The sequence below is a fragment of the Python bivittatus genome, unplaced genomic scaffold (assembly GCF_059951505.1).
Source record: "Python bivittatus isolate LINGU-HERP-01145 unplaced genomic scaffold, Pbiv_v1 ctg000200_np1212, whole genome shotgun sequence".
In the NCBI taxonomy this organism is placed as follows: domain Eukaryota; kingdom Metazoa; phylum Chordata; class Lepidosauria; order Squamata; family Pythonidae; genus Python; species Python bivittatus.
The window spans coordinates 12,908,162-12,928,978 of NW_028277040.1; the positions used below are offsets into that span (position 1 = coordinate 12,908,162).

The 20,817-nt window shown below is 40.6% G+C and overlaps 1 protein-coding gene across 3 annotated transcripts in view; it reads right to left on the reverse strand.

Annotated features, from left to right (window-relative positions):
- GLS (glutaminase) overlaps positions 1-20,817 on the reverse strand; it is an 83,772-nt gene that overhangs the window by 3,952 nt on the left and 59,003 nt on the right. For 2 of the 3 annotated variants that reach the window (XM_007420388.4, XM_088135706.1), the window contains 3 exons: positions 3,531-3,592; positions 1,617-1,693; positions 1,462-1,525 (listed from right to left, as the gene is read on the reverse strand). In XM_007420388.4, the coding sequence (XP_007420450.2) occupies positions 1,462-1,525; positions 1,617-1,693; positions 3,531-3,592 (203 nt within the window). Of the gene's footprint in view, positions 1-1,461; positions 1,526-1,616; positions 1,694-3,530; positions 3,593-16,610; positions 16,889-20,817 lie in introns of those variants that run through there. The other variant, XM_088135705.1, reaches the window with a different exon arrangement.

The following is a 20,817-nucleotide window of genomic DNA, read 5'->3' on the forward strand; positions in this document are numbered from 1 at the left end:
TCTCACAGAGCATAGCATAGGAGAAAAGCTATGCCAACACCTACCCCTTCCAAGTCTCCTTTCACTGGAGTCCCTCCCTTTTTTTTTTTTTTTTTGAGATGAGAACCATAGTGGAATATTTGGAAAATACAAAAGCAGATAGATAGCTGAGGTCTTATCTTTGTATTTGTCCAAATATAGCTAAAAGCGGTTTAATCCAAAACCTTCATCATCTCTCCATCGCCTGAGCAAATGCAGTCTAGACCAAACAATTCACACAAAGGGAGCTTCCTTCCTCACCATTCTCCTCAAGTTTTGGCTTTATTAAGCACTCTAGTCTTAGGATAACAAGACTAGCCTGTGTTTCTCGTGGTCACTAGGGCTGCTTCCATATTTTATATAATTTGTTTGGAATAGTGGCAGGGAAGAATATTTTTTTAATAGTAAATGGTAAAAAAGTTTAAAATGGCAGCCTTTCTAGGAATATCATGGCATATAAGTTTGAAACAGACATTTGAGAAATAGCTCATGTTGGTGGCTAAATAGAGAGAAAGAAAAAAAGGATGTGAACTGCACCAGGCCTGAACATCCCATTTCACAATTCAGATTGCAGACTTTTTTTTCCTCCAAAGTGGCGTGCTATCTCCAAAAGAAGTCTTAACATATCTGACCCAATCCTGAGGTCTCCAAGTTTGTTTTTTTTAAACTCTATTTGCTAACTGAATTGATTCTAGAAGAGACTGTTCTGTCTGTAGTAATGTTAAAAAGCCATAAAACTAAAGGAGAAATTCAAATTCAAGTTAATGATTAATTTTTGTAAACCAAGAATGGGGTAAGTAGACACACACACCTCAGGAATGTTCACTGTAGGGCACTCAAACTCAGGGTTTATAGTACTGAACTTAGATGAACTTAAATTCAGTGAAATCAGGTGGTTAGACATGCCTCCTGACCTGTATAAAAATGTGAGAACTTGCAAAGAGAGACATGTACGCCGTCAAAATAATAATATTCTGGAGCATGTTTATTTAAGATCTACTATTAGCTGGGTGACCTTAGACCAGTCCCTCTCTCTCAGCCCTAGGAAGGAGGCAATGGCAAACCACTTCCGAAAAGCCTTGCCAAGAAAACTGCAGGGACTTGTCTAGGCAGTTGCCAAGAGTCAACACTGACTCAAAGGCACGCACACATACACATATATTATTATATTGTTGTCTTGATCCCTTGCCACCCCCCACTCAAAGAATTATATGTTTTGCTTTGTAAATAAGCCTGAGGGTTATTCCATTTCCACATCTTGACCCCAGTACTAGAAGACTTAACAGATGGCTACCTTAAATGGGCAGAAGTCTCATTATACTCTACGTAAAGTCCTAGGTTTTCAGCATATGAATTCCTTGAAGCATACTGCTTGTGAAGCCAGTGCTGGGATCATTTTTAACACAGTTAATTTTCCACTATACTTTTCATGCAGATGCTCACCTATCTTTGGGGAAAGGATTCACTTTGCAAGCTTCCAGCAAAAATTTAACTACCTCTACGTGACCTAAAATACAAAAAGAGATAAATGTATACACTCGTTATATTCCCCACGCCCAAATATAACAGCTAGTTCAGCTATTAATCACGGCCCCAACCTTCTGCAGCTGCTACGTGCAATGCTGTCCGAGAATCATAATCTCTCTGTTCCATATCCATACCCGACAAGGCAAATCTGAAAAATGGAAGGAGAAGAATCTGATCATAAATAACATAGAGTTAAATATCAGCTGTCCCTAAACATTTGGCCCAGTGAGCACATCAGGAATTTTGAAAGCTGATTGCCATGGGATGGGGCACTTGCCCACTAGGAAAATGACTGCCATGGTGGATGGACAGCCACCAAACCAAAATGTCAGGTGGGCATGGAGGCCAGAAGGTGCCAAAGGAGAAGTCTCTATTTACACTGGTGGCCACTGGCTCCATGCTAGAGACTGCATTGTAGGATAGACCTTGGCCACTGATATTTGGACCATTGTTCACTCTTGATTAAAACTGGAGGCCTTCTTCACTCTTACGTTACATAAGACTCAAGAATTAGAATTAGAAGTTGCTACTTCTTGAGTCCTACACTTAAGTTGGAGTAGAGGGAAATTGGAGAACTGAATCAAGCACTGCGGCAGCCGTTTTAGATGTTCAGTGTATTTCTCTCTTATGCTTTTGCCACCAAGTCCTGTCTTTCTTTAAACTAATAATGGCTTATCTAGCCATTCAGACTTTCCATCAGAGAGTCATGTATCTATATTACCTATCTATCTATCATCTTCATCATCTATCTAATCTATCTATCATCTATCTAATATCTATCTATATCTATCTGTCTGTCTGTCTGTCATCATCATCTATCATCTTGCACATCGGCTGCTCTTGGATACCTTGGTTATCCAGAAGAGGCAGCTCAAGGCATTTACTCCATTTGGGACTCACAAGCGTAAGCCTGGGGGCCTTGGGGCAGACTGAATCCACTGTGAGTTTCCAAGCGTCCCAGACCCACCAATCAGTCAATCTTTATTTCTGTCAGTCACCAGCATAAGACCGAGGCAGCCTGACCAACTAAGGTGCTGAAATACAGCCAGTACAACCACATCATTTTTACCTTCTATTTCCTTAGATTTCCCTCTGACCTGACTGCTCTGCTCCTCAAAAGTCCCACTCTGCATCCCCAGCTTCAAGCTCCCTTGGCATATAGCCTTCAAGCTGGGCTTTGCCTTTTCCAAAGACCTTCTCCCACCTTATTTGGCCAATACCGATTCCTCCACCAGTTACAAGCAGTCTGTGGACAGCAGGTGGCAGCACCTAGACTACCTTGGCGGATTTGTAATAGTATGTGGAAATGATCTTGGGAGACGGGGAAGAGCCACAGCCAGGAAAAGGTCAGATAAGAGGCAGATGAGCCCACAGAAGGAATGTGGACGTGGCAAACGTCTCAGAACGGATCCTCCCTAGTTTCTTGGACTGTAAAATGTGTTGGGGGGGGGAGGAAGATGCACTTTGAGACTTGCAAGATTCTGTTAATGTAACCTTAAAATAAAATAAAATTAGTCCATCTGGTTGTGCTTCCTGTCTAGACTACCTCGCAAGGCTGACCGGATGTGTGTGTGTGTGTGTGTCTGTGTCTGCAGTTAGCAGAAGTCAAGCTTGACTTGGGGAATCTTTCCCTTTTCACAAACAGTGGAGGAAAGTTATGGTGGGAGCAGGGATGATGGATGGGCGTGCTAAGAAATCAATGCTCTCTTCTGCAAGGGATCTTGGGTCAATTGTCTCCATGTGAAGAAAGGATTCTCCACTTCAGTGAATCAGAATATTGTGTGTGCGTATGGGGGGGGGGGGGAGGAAGGAGGCTTGCTTTAATTCTGGAAAAAGGCCCCTCTGATCCCAGGTTCATTTTGACATGCGCACATGCATATGTGCATTGAGAACGCCTGATACACATACACGGAATTACAGCAGACACACATTTTATTTAAGTGTAGTCTTCCCAAGCAAACATTTCCTTCTAAGATTGATTTTACCTTCTTAGTGCAGACACATCTCCTGTATATGCAGCAAACAAAAGATTTATTACAGATTTCACCTGAGAGAAAGAAAAGAAATGAAACATTATTTACAAAGTTACTGGCATAGATGTCCAGGGGCAGGGGGCAAATATGTGGGTGATAATATCATCCCTAAAAGTTTTCGACTTACATACTTGCTGACACATCAAGGGTGTGTCCTTTTGTCTTTGTTTCATTTGTTATGGAGACCTCTGGTATTGGGGCAGGGGTTTGAGGCGGGCTTTTGGGGGGACTTGAAAGGAGGTATAACCATTGTGAGAAATACCTGAAACTGTTCTGTCACTCTGATTGAGCCTTAGGGCCAATTTAGGGCCTTAGGGCTATGCATGTTCTACTTCTTCAGAAAGACCGGACAGCTCCAAAGCCACTGAGCTGAGCTGTCTCCAAATTGGACTTAAAAAGAAGAGTGAGATTCAAAAGAAATTTGAAATAGCTCTTTACATATACATACTATATGATACATATACTGTAGTAGAACTCTGTCACAGTTCCATCTCATTATGTACAGGGCGTTTCAGATGCAGAGGTATCACTGCATAATTATACAAAGTAACCACCCTTTGTTCACCTGTTCTTTCCTGTAAATAGGAAAACCAAAACGAAGAGATCATTCACTTTGCAAATACAGTGAAAAATTGTTTCCAGTGTAGGACATAAGCTTTAGGTCCAGAGATTTTGTTATGATGAAAACTGATCTACTTAACTTTGGCCACTTTGTGCTTCAGAACAATTTTGTAGTCTAAATGATGACAATATTTTTCCTTCCAGAAAATGAGATATTTTATGCAAGCAGAGTCCCCCACCTCCCTTGTAATTGCAGGTATCAGCAGCTATTCCCATTCCTAGATAACATCCAGCAACGGTCTGGGCATTAATAAAAGAAAATCACATGCAGAATCACCAAAATTCTTTAAACGATCTTGTGAGAGTTCATTAACTTGTCTGAGAGCTTGTGTAAGGTTGTGAAAATCAGCTGAGACCTTTGCTCTAGGAGAGAGCTTTAAAAGCCCCACACAGTATCAAGGTTGGAAAAACAGAACTCCTTTGCAAGGTCAAAAATATCTGGTTCTTAAGAGTGAAGCCCTAATTTTCATTTAGTCTTCCGGGGAAGGCTTTGGCTGTGAGCTGCATGCATAAACAGAGCCAAAAAATCTCCTTCCCTTCCATCAAGCCCTGGCCTTTACACCAGATCACTCTGCTTCCCTTTGCACAAAGGGACAGTGGCTTTCTCTATATACAGAGACATGAAACCATTCAGAGCAGTGTTTCTCAACCTTAGCAATTTTAAGATGTGTGGACTTCAACTCCCAGAATTCCCCAGCCAGCACATCTTAAAGTTGCTAAGGTTGAGAAATACTAATCTAGACTGAATGGAGTTTATTTTATCTCAAAATAAACAACATCCAGTTGCCTATCTCCCCCCTGTGGAAACAAGAGAGGCTGGGAGGAATTCTGTCCCAGACTTTCTTCTGACAAGTTGGCTTTGGAGCTGGTTTCTTCTCTGGCATTTCTACTTGTATTGCTGTCAAACTGCCAGTTGGTGTGGCCTGGTTTCAGCTCCTATCATAAAGAATTTGTAGCTCCTAAACAGCTCAGCTCTTTGTCCTATGCCTCATAAACTGAAGAATTCACAACCATGAATGAGATCCAAGGATGTGGGGGACTACTGTCACAACCAAAGTAGGATGTCTTTGTAAGCATGATTCAAAATGTGGCTTATTTCCTTGTGTGCACAGATAAGAGATAAAACAGCCCTTGACCATTTTTCCTTAGATACCCAAAGTTATGAGAAATTGGGAGAAGAATATCTGATAACAATACATTCACAAAGGTTTAGTGTTCCCAGAAATCGAGTTAATTAAAACCATCTTGGCCAAGTAATTCAACCTTTTCTAACCTTCTGGAATAGCAACCAAGTAGCTTCTTTGCTTATGTAGCTCAAACAACAGAAACTATGAAAAGTTGAGGTTCCTATGAAATAGGAATCTTACAGGCCCCATTTCATCAAAGAAAGATATTTATAAACCAAGATAATAATGTGATTTAATGTCTAATTGAACAAGCCCATAATGAAGAAATTAAAACCAACTAACAATACTAAAAGTGCTGTAAGCTATAAAAGGAGGCAGGTTTTGAATATTATTATTTGAAAAATCTGGATTAAATTTGTTCCCAGAATTAATATTAATTAATTCAACTGAAATTGGACTCAGAAATGCATTTATCTATCAAAATTAGAATTTGTACATATGCAGAACAACCAAAATAATTGACTGGCAGGATATTTAAATTTGCAAGGGAATAACCAAAAAAGAAGGGGTACAAAAAGGTATAGAAAGTAACATGCTAAAAAAGAAATTGAGACAAACCGAGCTATCAAAACATGATATACGAAGCCAGTTATCAGCTAGTATTAGTTTATTTTCTTGCTTTTTCAATGTATCTCCTCTTAATACTATTATAAAATAGTTACTGTACAGAATTTTTTGAAAAATTAATGGATGTAATGAAGTGGCAGTGGATCCATTATGCTGTTTGCTGTGGAATTGTATGAACAGGCTATATATTCCCTTCTCATCAGGATCAAGAGCACTGCCTGGTTTTATGGAAAGTCACTCCTTCCTGGGAATTCATAAAAGAAAGATTGACTATAATAGGTGCCAAAATGTAGAAGCAGGCTCACCCCACAGAACACAACTGATGTTAAATAATATATAGAGGCTAAATACTGTTAACCCAGTAGCAGCAACACAATTAATAAGGTTGCCGTCCAATAATTACAGTCAATAACAGATGAAATATGGGAGAGCCACCATTGGATTTCCAACTTTGCAATTCTTAAAATAATAAAACCAATTAGGAAAGACTATAAGTTTCATCAGAGCAAGTTTCATCAGTGCAGAGGCAGAAGGGAGAGTGTTTAGACCAGATACTTTAGGGGAAAAAACAACTAGGTCTAAACCAATATTTTTCAAACTTGGCAAGTTTAAGATGTTTGACTTTAACTCCCAGAATTCTCCAGCCAGCATGCTGGCTGGGGAATTCTGGAAGTTGAAATCCACACATCTTAAAGTTGCCAAGTTTGAAAAATATTGGTTTAGACCTAGTTGTTTTTCCCCCCAAAATATCCCCTTAAGCTATTATCTTGGTTTGGTGTTGATACATGTAGGCTTCTGCACAGAATTGTGTCTCTTTCCCTTCCCTGTCCCTGTGTTTTGGGAAAGATCATCTAGATGGGGAGAATGTAGAGGGGAAGGATTAAACGTTTCTCCTCTTGCCCTGATGTCCTGACCAAAATAAGAGGCCTCCTCTGGCTGCTTAAAGTTCACAAAACCACAAATGTTTGAGAGGTTTGACCAAGGTTGTATCTCTTTTGGACCTCAGTGTCAAAGTGTACAAACTGTTCAGAATATTCTTGGCAATGTCAGTTCCACAACTGTATAAGGGGGATTCTAGATTTACAGGTTGTAGGATATGGTGACATAAAGAATAAAGGGATCCTGTTCAGTGGGGTAGAGTATGGGACAGAAAGTAGAGATTCCACCCAAACTGGGCAGTGGCATCTTTCAGGATAAATGAAGAATGAGTTACAGGTGGTCCTTGTTTAACAATCACTCACTCAGCGACTGTTTGAACTTATGACAGTGCTGAACGAATGGTAGTTACAACTGGACCTCTTACTTATGGCTGTTGCAGTAACCCCACAGTCACTTGATTGCGATTTGCAACCTTTCCTGCTGGCTTTCCACAAGCAAAGTTAATGGGGAAGCCGACAGGAAGTCAGAAGTTGTGGTCACGTGAGGTCCTTGCTTAACAGCAGCATTTGGGACTGCTGGAACTGCCATTGCTAAGCAGTGCAGTCACATGGTTTTTTGACTTACGATCACACTGCTTAACAATGGCGTTTCTGGTCCCAATCAGCACTGTTAAGCAAGGACTATGTGTAATGTCAACAGTTCCCTTATTGGAATACAGTTGATAAACTTAACCTGTCCATGCTGACTCTTAACTGTAAATTTTAACTGGAAGAATTTCAGTTAAAAAATCCAAATCAGTGGATTTGGACTCCTACCTGAGTGTTGTCACTGAGACATGTTTCATGTGTTAACTGTGTATCACTTAAAAGTACACCTTCCCTGAGTCAAGAAAGCACTACCCTTAAGACAGACTACATTGATTCAAGAAAGTGTTAGAGCTTTTCTGTTGTTTCCTTCCAAGAAGCTGCTCAGAAATTCTCAAATGAATAATTTCTAACATGGTCAGCTAGTCCATTTAATGTCCTTAGAACACCTATTTTCCTGCTAGGTTCAAAAATGAATCAACCTCTCTTTGGAGTCCTTGGGGTTCTCTGAGCTTGGCTCTTTTCTTGAAAACGTTTCGTTACCTGGCTAGGTAACATCTTCAGTGCCAAAATGGGATGGGGTTTGCTCTCTATTTATATACTGTGGCCTGCCTTGCCAGTACTGGTGGGGGTGGGGTTTTTGTTTTGCTCCTCTGGTAGTTCCTTGATTAGCATCCGTTTACTGCTTGATTGTGTGCCTGGTGGTAATCTCTGCTTATCTGGGTGATGATTGCTGGAGATGATTGCTGGTGATCAAATGCTGGTGATCACCAGCAATCTGATCTCAGGCGATCTCAGAAGAGATCTTTTGTCTCTTTTGATTAGTATGTAGATGCTGTTTATCTCTATGTGTCTGTTAATTGCTGCCTTGTCTGAATACCAGGCTTCCAAGAATTCTCTTGTATTTTTGGATTTAGCTTGGTCTAAAATGCTGACCGTTTCCCAGTTAAAACTATGGTTAAGTCTGTCCATGTGTTGTGAGATTAAGGAGTTTTCATCATGCAAGAGAATTCTTGGAAGGTTGGTATTCAGACAAGGCAGCAATTAACAGACACATAAACAGCATCTACCTACTAAATATTCAAAAGAGACAAAAGACCAGAAGATCGCCTCACCAGCAATCATCACCCAGATAAGCAAAGGTTACCACCAGGCACACAATCAAGCAGTAAACAGATGCTAATCAAGGAACTACCAGAGGAGCAAAACAAAACCCCCACCCCCACCAGTACTGGCAAGGCAGGTCACAATCCCATTTTAGCACTGAAGACGTTACCTAGCTGGGTAATGAAACGCTTGCAAGAAAAGAACCAAGCTCAGAGAACCCCGAGGACTCCACAGTTCAACCCTGAGCTACACATATTCGCCTCTATTGGTAATCCTCTCTTTGCCCCAAACCTGAAGCTCTATGCAGATAAAAAGAAATTCCTTGAGTAAATTTGTCTTGCTTAAAGCTGAGCGAATTTCCTAAGAATTTAAGGTCTGAGGTGTCAGCAGTTTAACCTTTGCTTTGCTTTCTTGCCAACTCCTCTCTTGGCTCTTAGAAAATATTCCAGTCCTTTCGATTTCAGATTAAACACAGAAACTAGATTTTCCATTTCGTCACTCTGTCAGATGAAGGGAAGCGGAACAAATAAATGTCTGATTTGAGGAATTTATGCTTAACTCATGGAGAGAGGATAGTGTAACATTCACCAGAATTCTCCCGATACTAAGGAATCCTAATCCATGCCAAAGGTTTAATACTTATTAATAAGAAAATGTGCTGTTCTGGAACAGAGTTTGTTCATCCCCTAAACATTTATAATTCATCCCAATTAACTCAATTCATTGACCAGGAACATACTGTTGTTTTGGGTTGGGGCACATTTGGGAGTTCTGAAAGGATCTGGTGGTTGCGCTCCCAAAATGGCTGCCACCAGGGGCTTCCCTGTTCACAAAACAGTTGTGACATAAGTGTAGTGAGTCACAACACTATTTATCAGAAGGCAAATTAGCTCCTTAAGTGATCCTCAACCATACAAGTGGGAAGGGGCTCTTGCAGGAAGGGGTGGTCAAATAATGAAGATGGTGGTGTGACCACGCCACCAAAGCTCTGGCCCTGTTTAACATGTGTTGCATGCACCACACGTGTAAAAAAGAGATGGGGTTTCCATTGTGAGGTTGCGGCTGCCTTCTTGACTTTGTTGACCCCTTCCACGGATGCTTATGGGCCATGTCCGTGGGCTCCACATGCATTCTTGTAAATAAATACAATGTCAAGTTAGTGCTTTGTTTTGCAGAATCCAGTTTTCCCTTTTTAAAAAAAAAAGTATCAAAAGCCTCTTTTGAAAACGGAAGACAAGCAGGACAAGGAGCCTCTTGAGCATCAAGGGAGCTGGGTGTAGGCACCACTTTGCTTACTCCTATCTGCCATATGCTGCATACCTTCACTTCCTCCTTGGGCCACAAACCCAAGTAGAATAGCTGGGACAGCAGGGACTGGCCCTAACTAAGATAGTTGTTGTTGTTGTTCAGTTGTGTCCGACTCTTCGTGACCCCATGAACCATATCGCGCCAGGCCTTCCTGTCCTTCACTGCCTCCCTGAGTTTGCTCAGTTTCATGCTCATTGCTTCAGTGATGCTATCTAACCATCTCATCCCCTGCTGTCCCCTTCTCCTTTTGCCTTCAATCTTTCCCAGCATCAGGGTCTTTTCCAGAGTCCTCTCTTCGTATTAGGTGACCACAGTGGCCTTCTTTAAAGACATCCCTGTCACAAAATAATCCTTGATTTCAGTGGTGTATTAAGCCCACAGCCCAATTCATAAGCCATCATGTGATCTAACGCACACTAAATGAGCTGCATTAGGGGCCAGCATCCCAAAGTAGAATGCTTCAACAGCTGTTGCCCTCCCAAGGACTTTGCACCTGTTATTAACAGGAGATGCTCGCCTTAATCCAGCTCAAAGTGGGATTAACTCAGAATAGATCCCGTCCTTTCTGAAATGAATGCATTTCCTGTGGAGCTGGACCAGGGTTTGGCTGTGAATTCTCCACATTCCTAATTAAGTCTCTCCATCCCACAGAGAATAAAAGCAATCCCCAAGGACTCCAGAACATTAATGAGCAATACTGTACCTACTTTGGGTTTTTTAAAAAGGAGGGAACGCAGGAAAGACTTTGTCTTCATGTGCATTTAATATATGGATTAAGGGATGGCAGATTTCATCCATGTTTGGAGTCAGACTAGTTAAAGAAAGCTTGTTAGCCTAATATTCAGCTTCTTCGTACATGGACTTGTTTGCAGGGCTGCAAAGATAGATTGGAGGAAAAATAGGAAAACCTTTGCTGCCTTTTCACTGAAAACTGAAAACCCTTCATCTGACAGAGTGATGAAATGAAAAATCTAGTTTCTGTGTTTAATCTGAAATCTAAAGGACTGGAACATTTTCTAAGTGATTTCATCCAAATGGCTTCTTGGGTTGTTTTTCCCCCCCCCCTCCCTTGTTTCAATGGGCTGTCTAAACAGAGATTTGCACACGCTACCTCTTAATTCCTGGATTGTTTAGCTTGTGAACTGAATGAATGCCAGACCAAGAACCGCTTCCAAGCTCTGTCAAGTTGTCTGGTGGAATTCTGGCATTCTGTAGGGTGTAATCCTGGCCTGGAGGCATCTATTCAGGGTCTCCCAATAGGGCCTATGAGTTTGATTCTCCCCCTCAGCTTCCCTACAAATGTGCTATCAGTTTAAAATGCTGTTGGGGGGGGGTTATTTCTCATCCCTGGCCGCAGTATTCGTCAGGAAAGATGCTTCCGGGGAGTTTATTTTGGAAGCAGAAATTCAGAATTAGTTGGAAATGCCTAGTATTTTTTTGAAAATTAGTTGGAAATGAAGTTCTTCTAGTATTTATCTGTGCATTTACTGTTCAGTCAAGCCATAAAATGAGAAAAAGTGTTGTTGCTCTCCACTGTTTTTAAAAACGATTTGAAAACTGAAAGCCAGCTGAAGAGATGCAATAAAATCAGTCACAGTAGATTATAGTGCTATTTCTGGCCTTCACGCCAATAAGATTAATGAAAGTAGAGCAGAATTTCTGGAAGCCAAGAATGTTTGACAGGAGGATGAGATTGCAACACTTTTGGTTTCTAAATCTCTTGTATATCCTGCTAGATATTAAAGCCAGAGGACAATAAAATCTGTCTTGTTCATTCCAAACTTCTCTTGAGAACTACTGACTACTGATGAAAGGATAAAAATGGTATGTCTTAGAGTGACAAGCCCCTATTTATTTATGTAAAGCAGCTCCATCCTCATGTATGTCTGCCTCAGCACAAGTAGAGTGATGGCCGTTACTATTACATACTTCAGGAATCATAAAGCAAATAGGAATTAACAGCCTATAGTATCTGAGACTTCTGACAACTGGTTCATTATTTGTTGTTGTTGTTGTTTAGTCGTTAAGTCGTGTCCGACTCTTCGTGACCCCATGAACCATATTTCGCCAGGCCTTCCTGTCCTTCACTGCCTCCCTGAGTTTGGTCAGTTTCATGCTCATTGCTTCAGTGATGCTATCTAACCATCTCATCCTCTGCCGTCCTCTTCTCCTTTTGCCTTCAATCTTTCCCAGCATCAGGGTCTTCTCCAAAGAGATCTCTCTTCGCATTAGGTGGCCAAAATATCTGAGCTTGAGCTTCATTATCGATCCTTCCAATGAGCAATCAGGGTTGATTTCCTTTAAGATTGACTGGTTTGACCTCCTAGCAGTCCAGGGAACTCTTAAGAGTCTTCTCCAGCACCACAGTTCAAAGGCATCAATTCTTCGGCGCTCGGCCTTTTTTATGGTCCAGCTCTCACAGCCATACATTACTACTGGAAAAACCATAGCTTTGACTATGCGGATCTTTGTCGGCAAGGTGACGTCTCTGCTTTTTAATATGCTATCTAGGCTTGCCATAGCTTTCCTCCCAAGGAGCAAGCGTCTTTTAATTTCATGGCTGCAGTCTCCGTCTGCGGTGATCTTGGAGCCCAAATAAATGAAGTCTGTTACTGCTTCCATTTCTACCCCTTCTATTTGCCAGGAATTGATGGGTCCAGATGCCATGATCTTAGTTTTTTTAATGTTGAGTTTCAAGCCAGCTTTTGCACTCTCCTCTTTCACCCTCATCAAGAGGCTCTTTAGTTCTTCTTCACTTTCTGCCATTAGGGTGGTATCGTCCGCATATCTGAGGTTGTTGATGATTCTCCCTGCAATCTTAATTCCGGCTTGTGATTCTTCCAGCCTGGCATTTCTCATGATGTACTCTGCATATAGGTTAAATAAGCAGGGTGACAGTATACAGCCTTGTCGTACACCTTTCCCTATTTTGAACCAATCGGTTGTTCCATGACCGGTTCTAACTGTTGCTTCTTGGCCCGCATACAGATTTCTCAGGAGACAGGTAAGGTGGTCTGGTATTCCCATCTCTTTAAGAATTTGCCACAGTTTGTTGTGATCCACACAATCAAAGGCTTTTGCATAGTCAATGAAGCAGAAGTAGATATTTTTCTGGAACTCTCGTGCTTTCTCCATGATCCAGCGAATGTTGGCGATTTGATCTCTAGTTCCTCTGCCTCTTCGAAACCCAGCTTGTACATCCGGTAGTTCTCGGTTCATGTATTGCTGAAGCCTAGCTTGTAGGATTTTGAGCATAACCTTGCTAGCATGTGAAATGAGTGCAATTGTGCGATAGTTTGAGCATTCTTTGGCATTGCCCTTCTTTGGAATTGGAACGTAAACTGACCTTTTCCAATCCCGTGGCCACTGTTGCGTTTTCCAAACTTGCTGGCATATTGAGTGCAGCACTTTAACACCATCATCTTTTAGTATTTTAAATAACTCAGCTGGAATCCTGTCATCTCCACTAGCTTTGTTGTTAGCAATGCTTCCTAAGGCCCACTTGACTTCACTCTCTAGGATGTCTGGCTCAAGGTCAGTGATCACACCAGCGTGGACATCAGGGACATTAAGATCTTTCTTGTATAGTTCTTCTGTGTATTCTTGCCACCTCTTCTTGATCTCTTCTGCTTCTGTTAGGTCCCTGCCTTTTTGTCCTTTATCATGCCCATCTTTGCACTAAACGTTCCTTTCATATCTCCAATTTTCTTGAAGAGATCTCTAGTCTTCCCCATTCTATTGTTTTCCTCAATTTCTTTGCATTGTTCATTTAAGAAGGCCTTCTTATCTCTCCTGGCTATTCTCTGGAAATCTGCATTCAGTTGCTTATATCTTTCCCTTTCACCCTTGCTTTTCGCATTCCTTCTTTCCACAGCTATTTGTAAAGCCTCATCAGACAGCCATTTTGCTTTCTTGCATTTCTTTTTCTTTGGGATGGTTTTAGTTGCTGCCTCCTGTACAATGTTACGGACCTCCGTCCATAGTTCTTCAGGCACTCTGTCTACCAAATCTAATCCTCTAAATCTATTCATCACCTTCACTGTGTACTCACAAGGAATATGATCTAAGTCATACCTGAGTGGTCTAGTGGTTTTCCCTACATTCTTCAATTTAAGCCTAAATTTTGCAGTAAGAAGCTCATGATCTGAGCCACAGTCAGCTCCTGGTCTTGTTTTTGCTGTCTGTATAGAGCTTCTCCATCTTTGGCTGCAAAGTATATAATCAATCTGGTTTCGGTATTGACCATCTGGTGATGTCCATGTGTAGAGTCGTCTCTTGTGTTGTTGGAAAAGAGTGTTTGCTATGACTAGCTTGTTCTCTTGACAGAACTCTATTAGCCTTTGCCCTGCTTCATTTTGTACTCCAAGGCCAAATTTGCCTGTTATTTCGATTACTCCTTGACTTCCTACTTTAGCATTCCAATCCCCTATGATGAAAAGGACATCTTTTTTGGTGCTAGTTCTAGAAGGTGTTGTAGGTCTTCATAGAAGCGGTCAACTTCAGCTTCTTCAGCATCAGTGGTTGGGGCATAGACTTGGATGACTGTGATATTGAATGGTTTGCCTTGGATACGCACTGAGATCATTCTGTCGTTTTTGAGGTTGTACCCCATTACTGCCTTTCCCACTCTCTTATTCACTATGAGTGCAACTCCATTTCTTCTAAGGGTTTCTTGCCCACAGTAGTAGATATAATGGTCACCCGAATTAAATTCACCCATTCCCGTCCATTTCAGTTCGCTGATTCCCAAGATGTCGACGTTCAATCTTGTCATCTCATGTTTGACCACATCCAGCTTGCCTTGGTTCATAGATCTTACATTCCAGGTACCTATACAATATTGTTCTTTACAGCATCGGACCTTCTTTTCGCTTCCAGATACATCCACAGCTGAACGTCCTTTCGGCTTTGGCCCAGCCGCTTCACTCTTTCTGGAGCTACTTGGAAATGCCCTCCGCTCTTCCCCAGTAGCATATTGGACACCTTCCGACCTGAGGGGCTCATCTTCCGGCATCATATCTTTTAGCCTTTTAACATTGTCCATGGGGTTTTCTTGGCAAGGATACTGGAGTGGGTTGCCATTTCCTTCTCCAGTGGACCACATTTTGTCAGAACTCTCTGTCATGACCTGTCCGTCTTGGGTGGCCCTGCACGGTATAGCTCATGGCTTCACTGAGTTACGCAAGCCCCTTCGCCACGACAAGGCAGTGATCCATGAAGGGGTGGTTCATTATGGCTTGGCAATATTTACAGTCCAACTTTTATAGTTTCATCCACACCCACAGTTCTAAAAATCCTAGCTTAACATTATGATCATTTAAGTATTTGCCTTAGAACCAGAACAGCCACGTATTTCAATATGCACTTTTCAACTCTAATTTGGAACTGACAGGTTCTGGTTCACTTTGAATGTAACGGGAGGGAGAAGGCAGAAATCTGAGTGCCGAAGATGATGTGGGAAATTAGTATACAAGCTGTCGCAGTTGCTGCATTTGTCCTCTGGAACAACATTCCCCTGACACGAGCAAGCCCACCATTCAATCTGAATGGTTTCTTTCTTGTGGTTTTATCTCCCAATATGGCCATCTTTATTGTTGTCTTAACCGTACATATTGCTGGTTTTAACCCTCATCGGCCACGAAGAATCTTGTATGAGTGGGCAACCAGAGAAATAGAAATTAGAAATAAATAAAAATAACCTGGCAGCCAAACCATTGCTTGCCGTCTCTCTCAAAAAAGCAAAAGCTGCTGTAAACAATATTGTATCTCCAATAACTGCAGATTTCAAAGGATTCACCATATAAGCAGCAGGTTAAAAATAGTATTTATGTCATCTGTCTTCTCAATGTATTAGGAATAAAGTCTCACTATTATGGAGGTTTAGACAAAGGCATTTAGATGTTTACCAGTGAATTACCAAACAGGAGTGCAGGAGGACAGCTAAGGTAAACTTGCCCTGGTTGGTAAGTGCAGGTGGGGGATTTCTACGGTGTGCTACACCATTGCTTCCAAGCATCCTCTCTGACTTGCGTTAAAGATGGTCCCATGCACTGCAGGAGCTGGAACAGGAAGGCTGATGGAAAGATTGCAGGTGGAGAAAGAATCACCTCATTTTTAATTGAGACACAATATAAAGACTTTTTGAAGGCATATGCTATTACAGCAGGTGTTCCCAAACTTTTCAGCACATCGACCCCTTCATGAAGTTTCAGATTGTTCATTGACCCCCAAACATTTGTTATATGAACATAATTTAATAAATACTTTAACTAATACTCGTAGTACTACCAATAACAATGATAATAATAATCAACCCCTTGGATAGTCCCATCAACCCTTGGGGGTCAATACTGACTTTGGGGAACTTCATATTACAGTATATGCAGCACAAAGCTTTTTTCTCTGTATTTTGCTTCCACAAACTCATGGTCTGTGAGTTGTTGCAGGTTGTGAACTGACTGACTGGTACCCTCACCACCTTCTCCCAAAATCATATTACAAAATCCTTACAGGCTTTGTGGTGAGCCTTTTTGGATTCCACCAATGAAAGATTTATTAAAGGGGTATCTCACAATTCCTCTTGTATAGTTAAACTGGGTCAATTCAAATTTGGTAAGATAAGGACAGGCAGTACTTTTCATCGCTTGTCCTGTAGTGCTCTGTCTAACTTGGCTTGTAATTTCTTACTAGGGAATTATTACAGATGTATTTGATACTATCATAAAGAGAAGCCAAGATGCCACACTTAAAGAGGCAATTGTTAGTTTTCTTCTATAGCAGCTTACATTGGATATTTCAGAGCCAGGAAATGATAAACCAATGTCCAGACATCCATGGCTAGGTAAAGTGACAAGAGGGTTGCAGTCTTTCAGCTGTAGGCAGAGCTGGAAAAGGCAGATTATCTTAACCCATTTCAAACTGACTTCAGAGTGGGTTTCAGGACTGAAGTATCCTTGGCTGACCTGATGGATTGCCTGTCTGAAGATCTACAGAGGAGGTGTAACTCTGATTTCCTCAGCAGCTTTCAATATCTGGCCATGCTATCCTTCCTGATTACCTGAAAGATTTGGGAATAAAAGGTATTGCTTTGAGCGGTTGCATTTCTATCTTTCAGGGTAGAGTTTAGATACTCTTATTTTAAACAGGAACTAAGATGGGGCTTCATTTTATCTCAAACAGTACTCAGTTTCTACAAGAACACTTCTGGGGAAAATCGTGAGATTAGAGCAGGGTGCTGTCAATATGTAGATGAGAACCCAATCAATTTCTCTGTCATGTGCCACCCTGAAAACCTACCTACCTAGAGTCAGTAATGGATGGGATGAAATTGCAGTTGGATACAGACAAGACAAAAGTGCTGAGAGATCACAGTTCAAGAGAGGTAGCATGTATTTCTTTTCTGAAAACCCAGTTGCTATAGAACGGTCTCTCAGAGACCCCATTGTAAATAACCTGAAAAGCACTGTGCTGCCTGCCAATTTGGTTGGGGTGAAATAAAGTGCAGATTATCTTTTAAACCCTATAAAGCTTGGACTCAGGCTATTTGAATGCTTCTTTCTATACAACACCCCCACAGAATTATTGTTCTTTATTCAAAAAATGTGTATGGTGATGTGACTCTGTTTTAGTCAGGCTGTTAGCTTACAAAGGATGAGACAAATGTAGAGTTTCTGAAGTACATCATCAAACTTCTCTAGGACATGGATCTTATATGCAATTTTTTTTAAAAAAAATCTTTAGTTCATTACCCAAGACAAATACAGGTAGTCCTTGCTTAACAACTGCCCTGTTTAGTGACTGTTCAAACTTATGTTGGTGCTGAAAAAGTAACCTTATGACTGGCCTTCTCACTTATGACTGTCACAGAATCCCCATGGCCATGTGATTGGGATTTGGGTGCTTCACAACCACCAGGCATTTAGAATCATTGCAGCGCCCCATGGTCATGTGATCACCATTTGCATGCTTCACAGCTGGCTTCCCACAAACTGAGTCAACGGAGAAGCCAGTAGTAAAATAGCAAGTCATGGCCATGTGATGTCTCACCTAATGACCACATCACTTAGTGACAGAGTTGCTGGTCCCTATTGTGGTCATTAAGTGAGGACTGTCTGTAATGCCTTTTTCTCTTTTACTAAATACACATCTATCAAACATGCTAAAATAATTTCAAATGATTTAAACAGTAGATTATCATAGCACAACTCCCATACAATTAAATAACTAACCTAGTTTTATATGAAGGACCATCAATATAAGCACTCTGCTTATCTGAACTCAGATGCAAACAAGAGTGAGCTTTCCTTTTCAGATTCCTGAAATAGCTCTGTGTAAGTTCTTTTCCATAATCCCATTATTCACTTATTGTCATGAAGAGATAACCTGAAATATTCTTTCTCAAACCAGGTCATTCTTTTGTGTAGTATTTTTGTCAATGTCTATGTTCTTGAAGTAAATCAGTATAGGTAAAATCACCCTCCCAAGAAATGAGAGCTCTAAGCAACTCTCTATGGCTCTTTTTACAACCTTCCATCACTTTCTGGAGATCTGCCAAGAGATACAGTAAGTGTACAACTTTTGATAATTCCCACCCTTGTGATGTTTAGGAAACTGTTAAAAACCTGGTTGTTCTTCCAGGCCTTGTGTTAAGATGGGTGGGAGGGGGGTGTCCTTTCATTATGTTTGTTATATCTGCTGAACAGCCTGGTGGTTTGTTTTCCCAGTCAGCTAGATTTTTTTTACTAGTATCTCTGAATGTTCTTCTTATTTGTAAGCCACCCAGAGTCTTCAAGAAGTCAGGTGGCCTCTAAGTCTGGAAATGAATAAAAATAGAATTTGGAAATAATTTATATTTATTATCACCCTTGATTTCACTAACATGGTACTATCAGATGCAAGACAACAAAACGTAGGATGCTCTCTTTCTCATACCCCTACCACAAACCTCTTCTGCATTTCATTTAGAGCATGTGAAAAAATGCTAAGATTATCTGAATTTGTCTTAGAAATGTTGTCTATCAATTAAAACTTTTTTCCCGTCACACTGCCGGCTTTTTGAGATTATCTGAAGAGGTTCCCCTACATTAGTTCATCTCATAACATAGGGGTGAGACTTCTTTGTAGCTACCCCAGTTCTTTGGAATGTACACCTTACTGAGCTGGTGCAGGTGTCCACAGGAGGTCAAAAAAGTCAAGAGGACAGTTACAGTGCCTGTTAAAAAATGGGTGGAGCTTCGATTGCACTGTGATGGCCACCATCTTGGCTTTTTGACCAGACACTGGTTGAAGGTTCTAACTTTTTTGCCTTTTAAAAAGGCAAGAACACATCTTTTTAAAACAAGTTCTTAATTTGTTTCCATTCGTTTTAATATGTTTGATTTTACTTTTGGTTTTTTCATTCTGCCGTATATTGCCGTGATCCCAGTGTTTTAATAAACTTAATACATTTTCATCCAGGGAATTCCAGTGAAAACTGGAGTGTTCATATGTGAATATGCACAATTAGCTGTGCCTTACGCCAATGTCATTCAAATGATATTCATGTGCTGCAAACAGTCCTAGTGCATATCCAATTTTTCAAAGCTTTTTCTTCTGCAAACATTTTTATTTCCTGCGTGAACATCTCCAGGAGAAGCTCATCTCTTGAATAAGGTCAGCAGGATATCTCCAGAGCACTTGAGTGCTGATCAATCCCAATTTCTGTATGGCTAAATAGTGCTCTGAAGAATTATAACAGATGGATTAAATGTAACAGAATATCTTGAAAATAACATATGTAACTGAGCAATATAAACTATGTTTATATAGTCTATAGCATAAAATCAAGTTTCCCTTTTGCTAAAGCTTCCCACCTCTTTTTAGAAAAGATTTTACCTAGAAAACAATTCACTAAAAACAATAGGATTTTTTCCTCACTAGCCCAAAAATACTTAATTATTTTGTGATGCCAAATAGGACAACATATGCCAATTATTTCCATATTAATGGAAGGTGAAGTATGCAACAAAGTTGCTGATTATTAAACATATTAACAAAGGTAAAGCTATTAAGCCTTTTGGAAAGCTGGAAGGATAGCTGTGATTTAAAACACCCCCATACATAAAGGCACAAAAAGATCTGCCAAAACTCTTAGACCAAATCCAGGAATTTGTATAAGAAAACAGGGTCAAAGATAGTGCATGAGAAATATATGGGGACGTTGAAGAAGTTCACTATTACCTTGTTTGGAAAACAAGTCTGATCCAGATTATAATGGCCAGCTGCATTATAAATCAAGTGCCATTTCCTGAAAGAATTATTCTCTGGCTTGGTATATAAAAAGAGATTATTTACAAGTCTGCATATGCAATTAGCATTAAGCAGAAGATGCCTCAAACTCAGTTCATTCCTAACATGGTGACTTGACTAAGTCATCTGTTGTTTGGTGAGCATGTTTGGTATCTTGGTCCATTATCTCAATTTAGCTTGCAAATATTTTTATACCTGCCATCTCATATTAAGATCAGAGATTCTCTCATGATTCCAGAAGTGTTTTGCATGTGTGGGTGGTGGTGGGGAATGAATTTTCCAACAGAACATCTATCATACTTGGGGTTCAAAGCAATTTTTTCAGGAAAATTCAATAAATATGCATATATATTATCATTAGCAGGCACATATCAAGGTACATGAGAATTACTGGGGAGAAAAATGATCTCCAAAAACACTTGCTAAGGAAGGAAGCTCATAATTGTGACTGCAATTCACAGTAAATTCTGGCAAAATAACTTAAGCACACTTAACCATGTATGTGGATTGGACAGGCTTTAAGCCAAATGCATTTTTTAATCAGACCCTCTATCTTAGTAGTTTTCAGCTTCAGGTCCACAGGTCATTCCTTTTGGCTAGGATGACAGTTGTCACTCAACTAATTTTGGGGATCTGAATGAAGTGATAAGGACACACGCATTCCCTGCTTCATAACAGGGATGACTGAATTAGTCCACG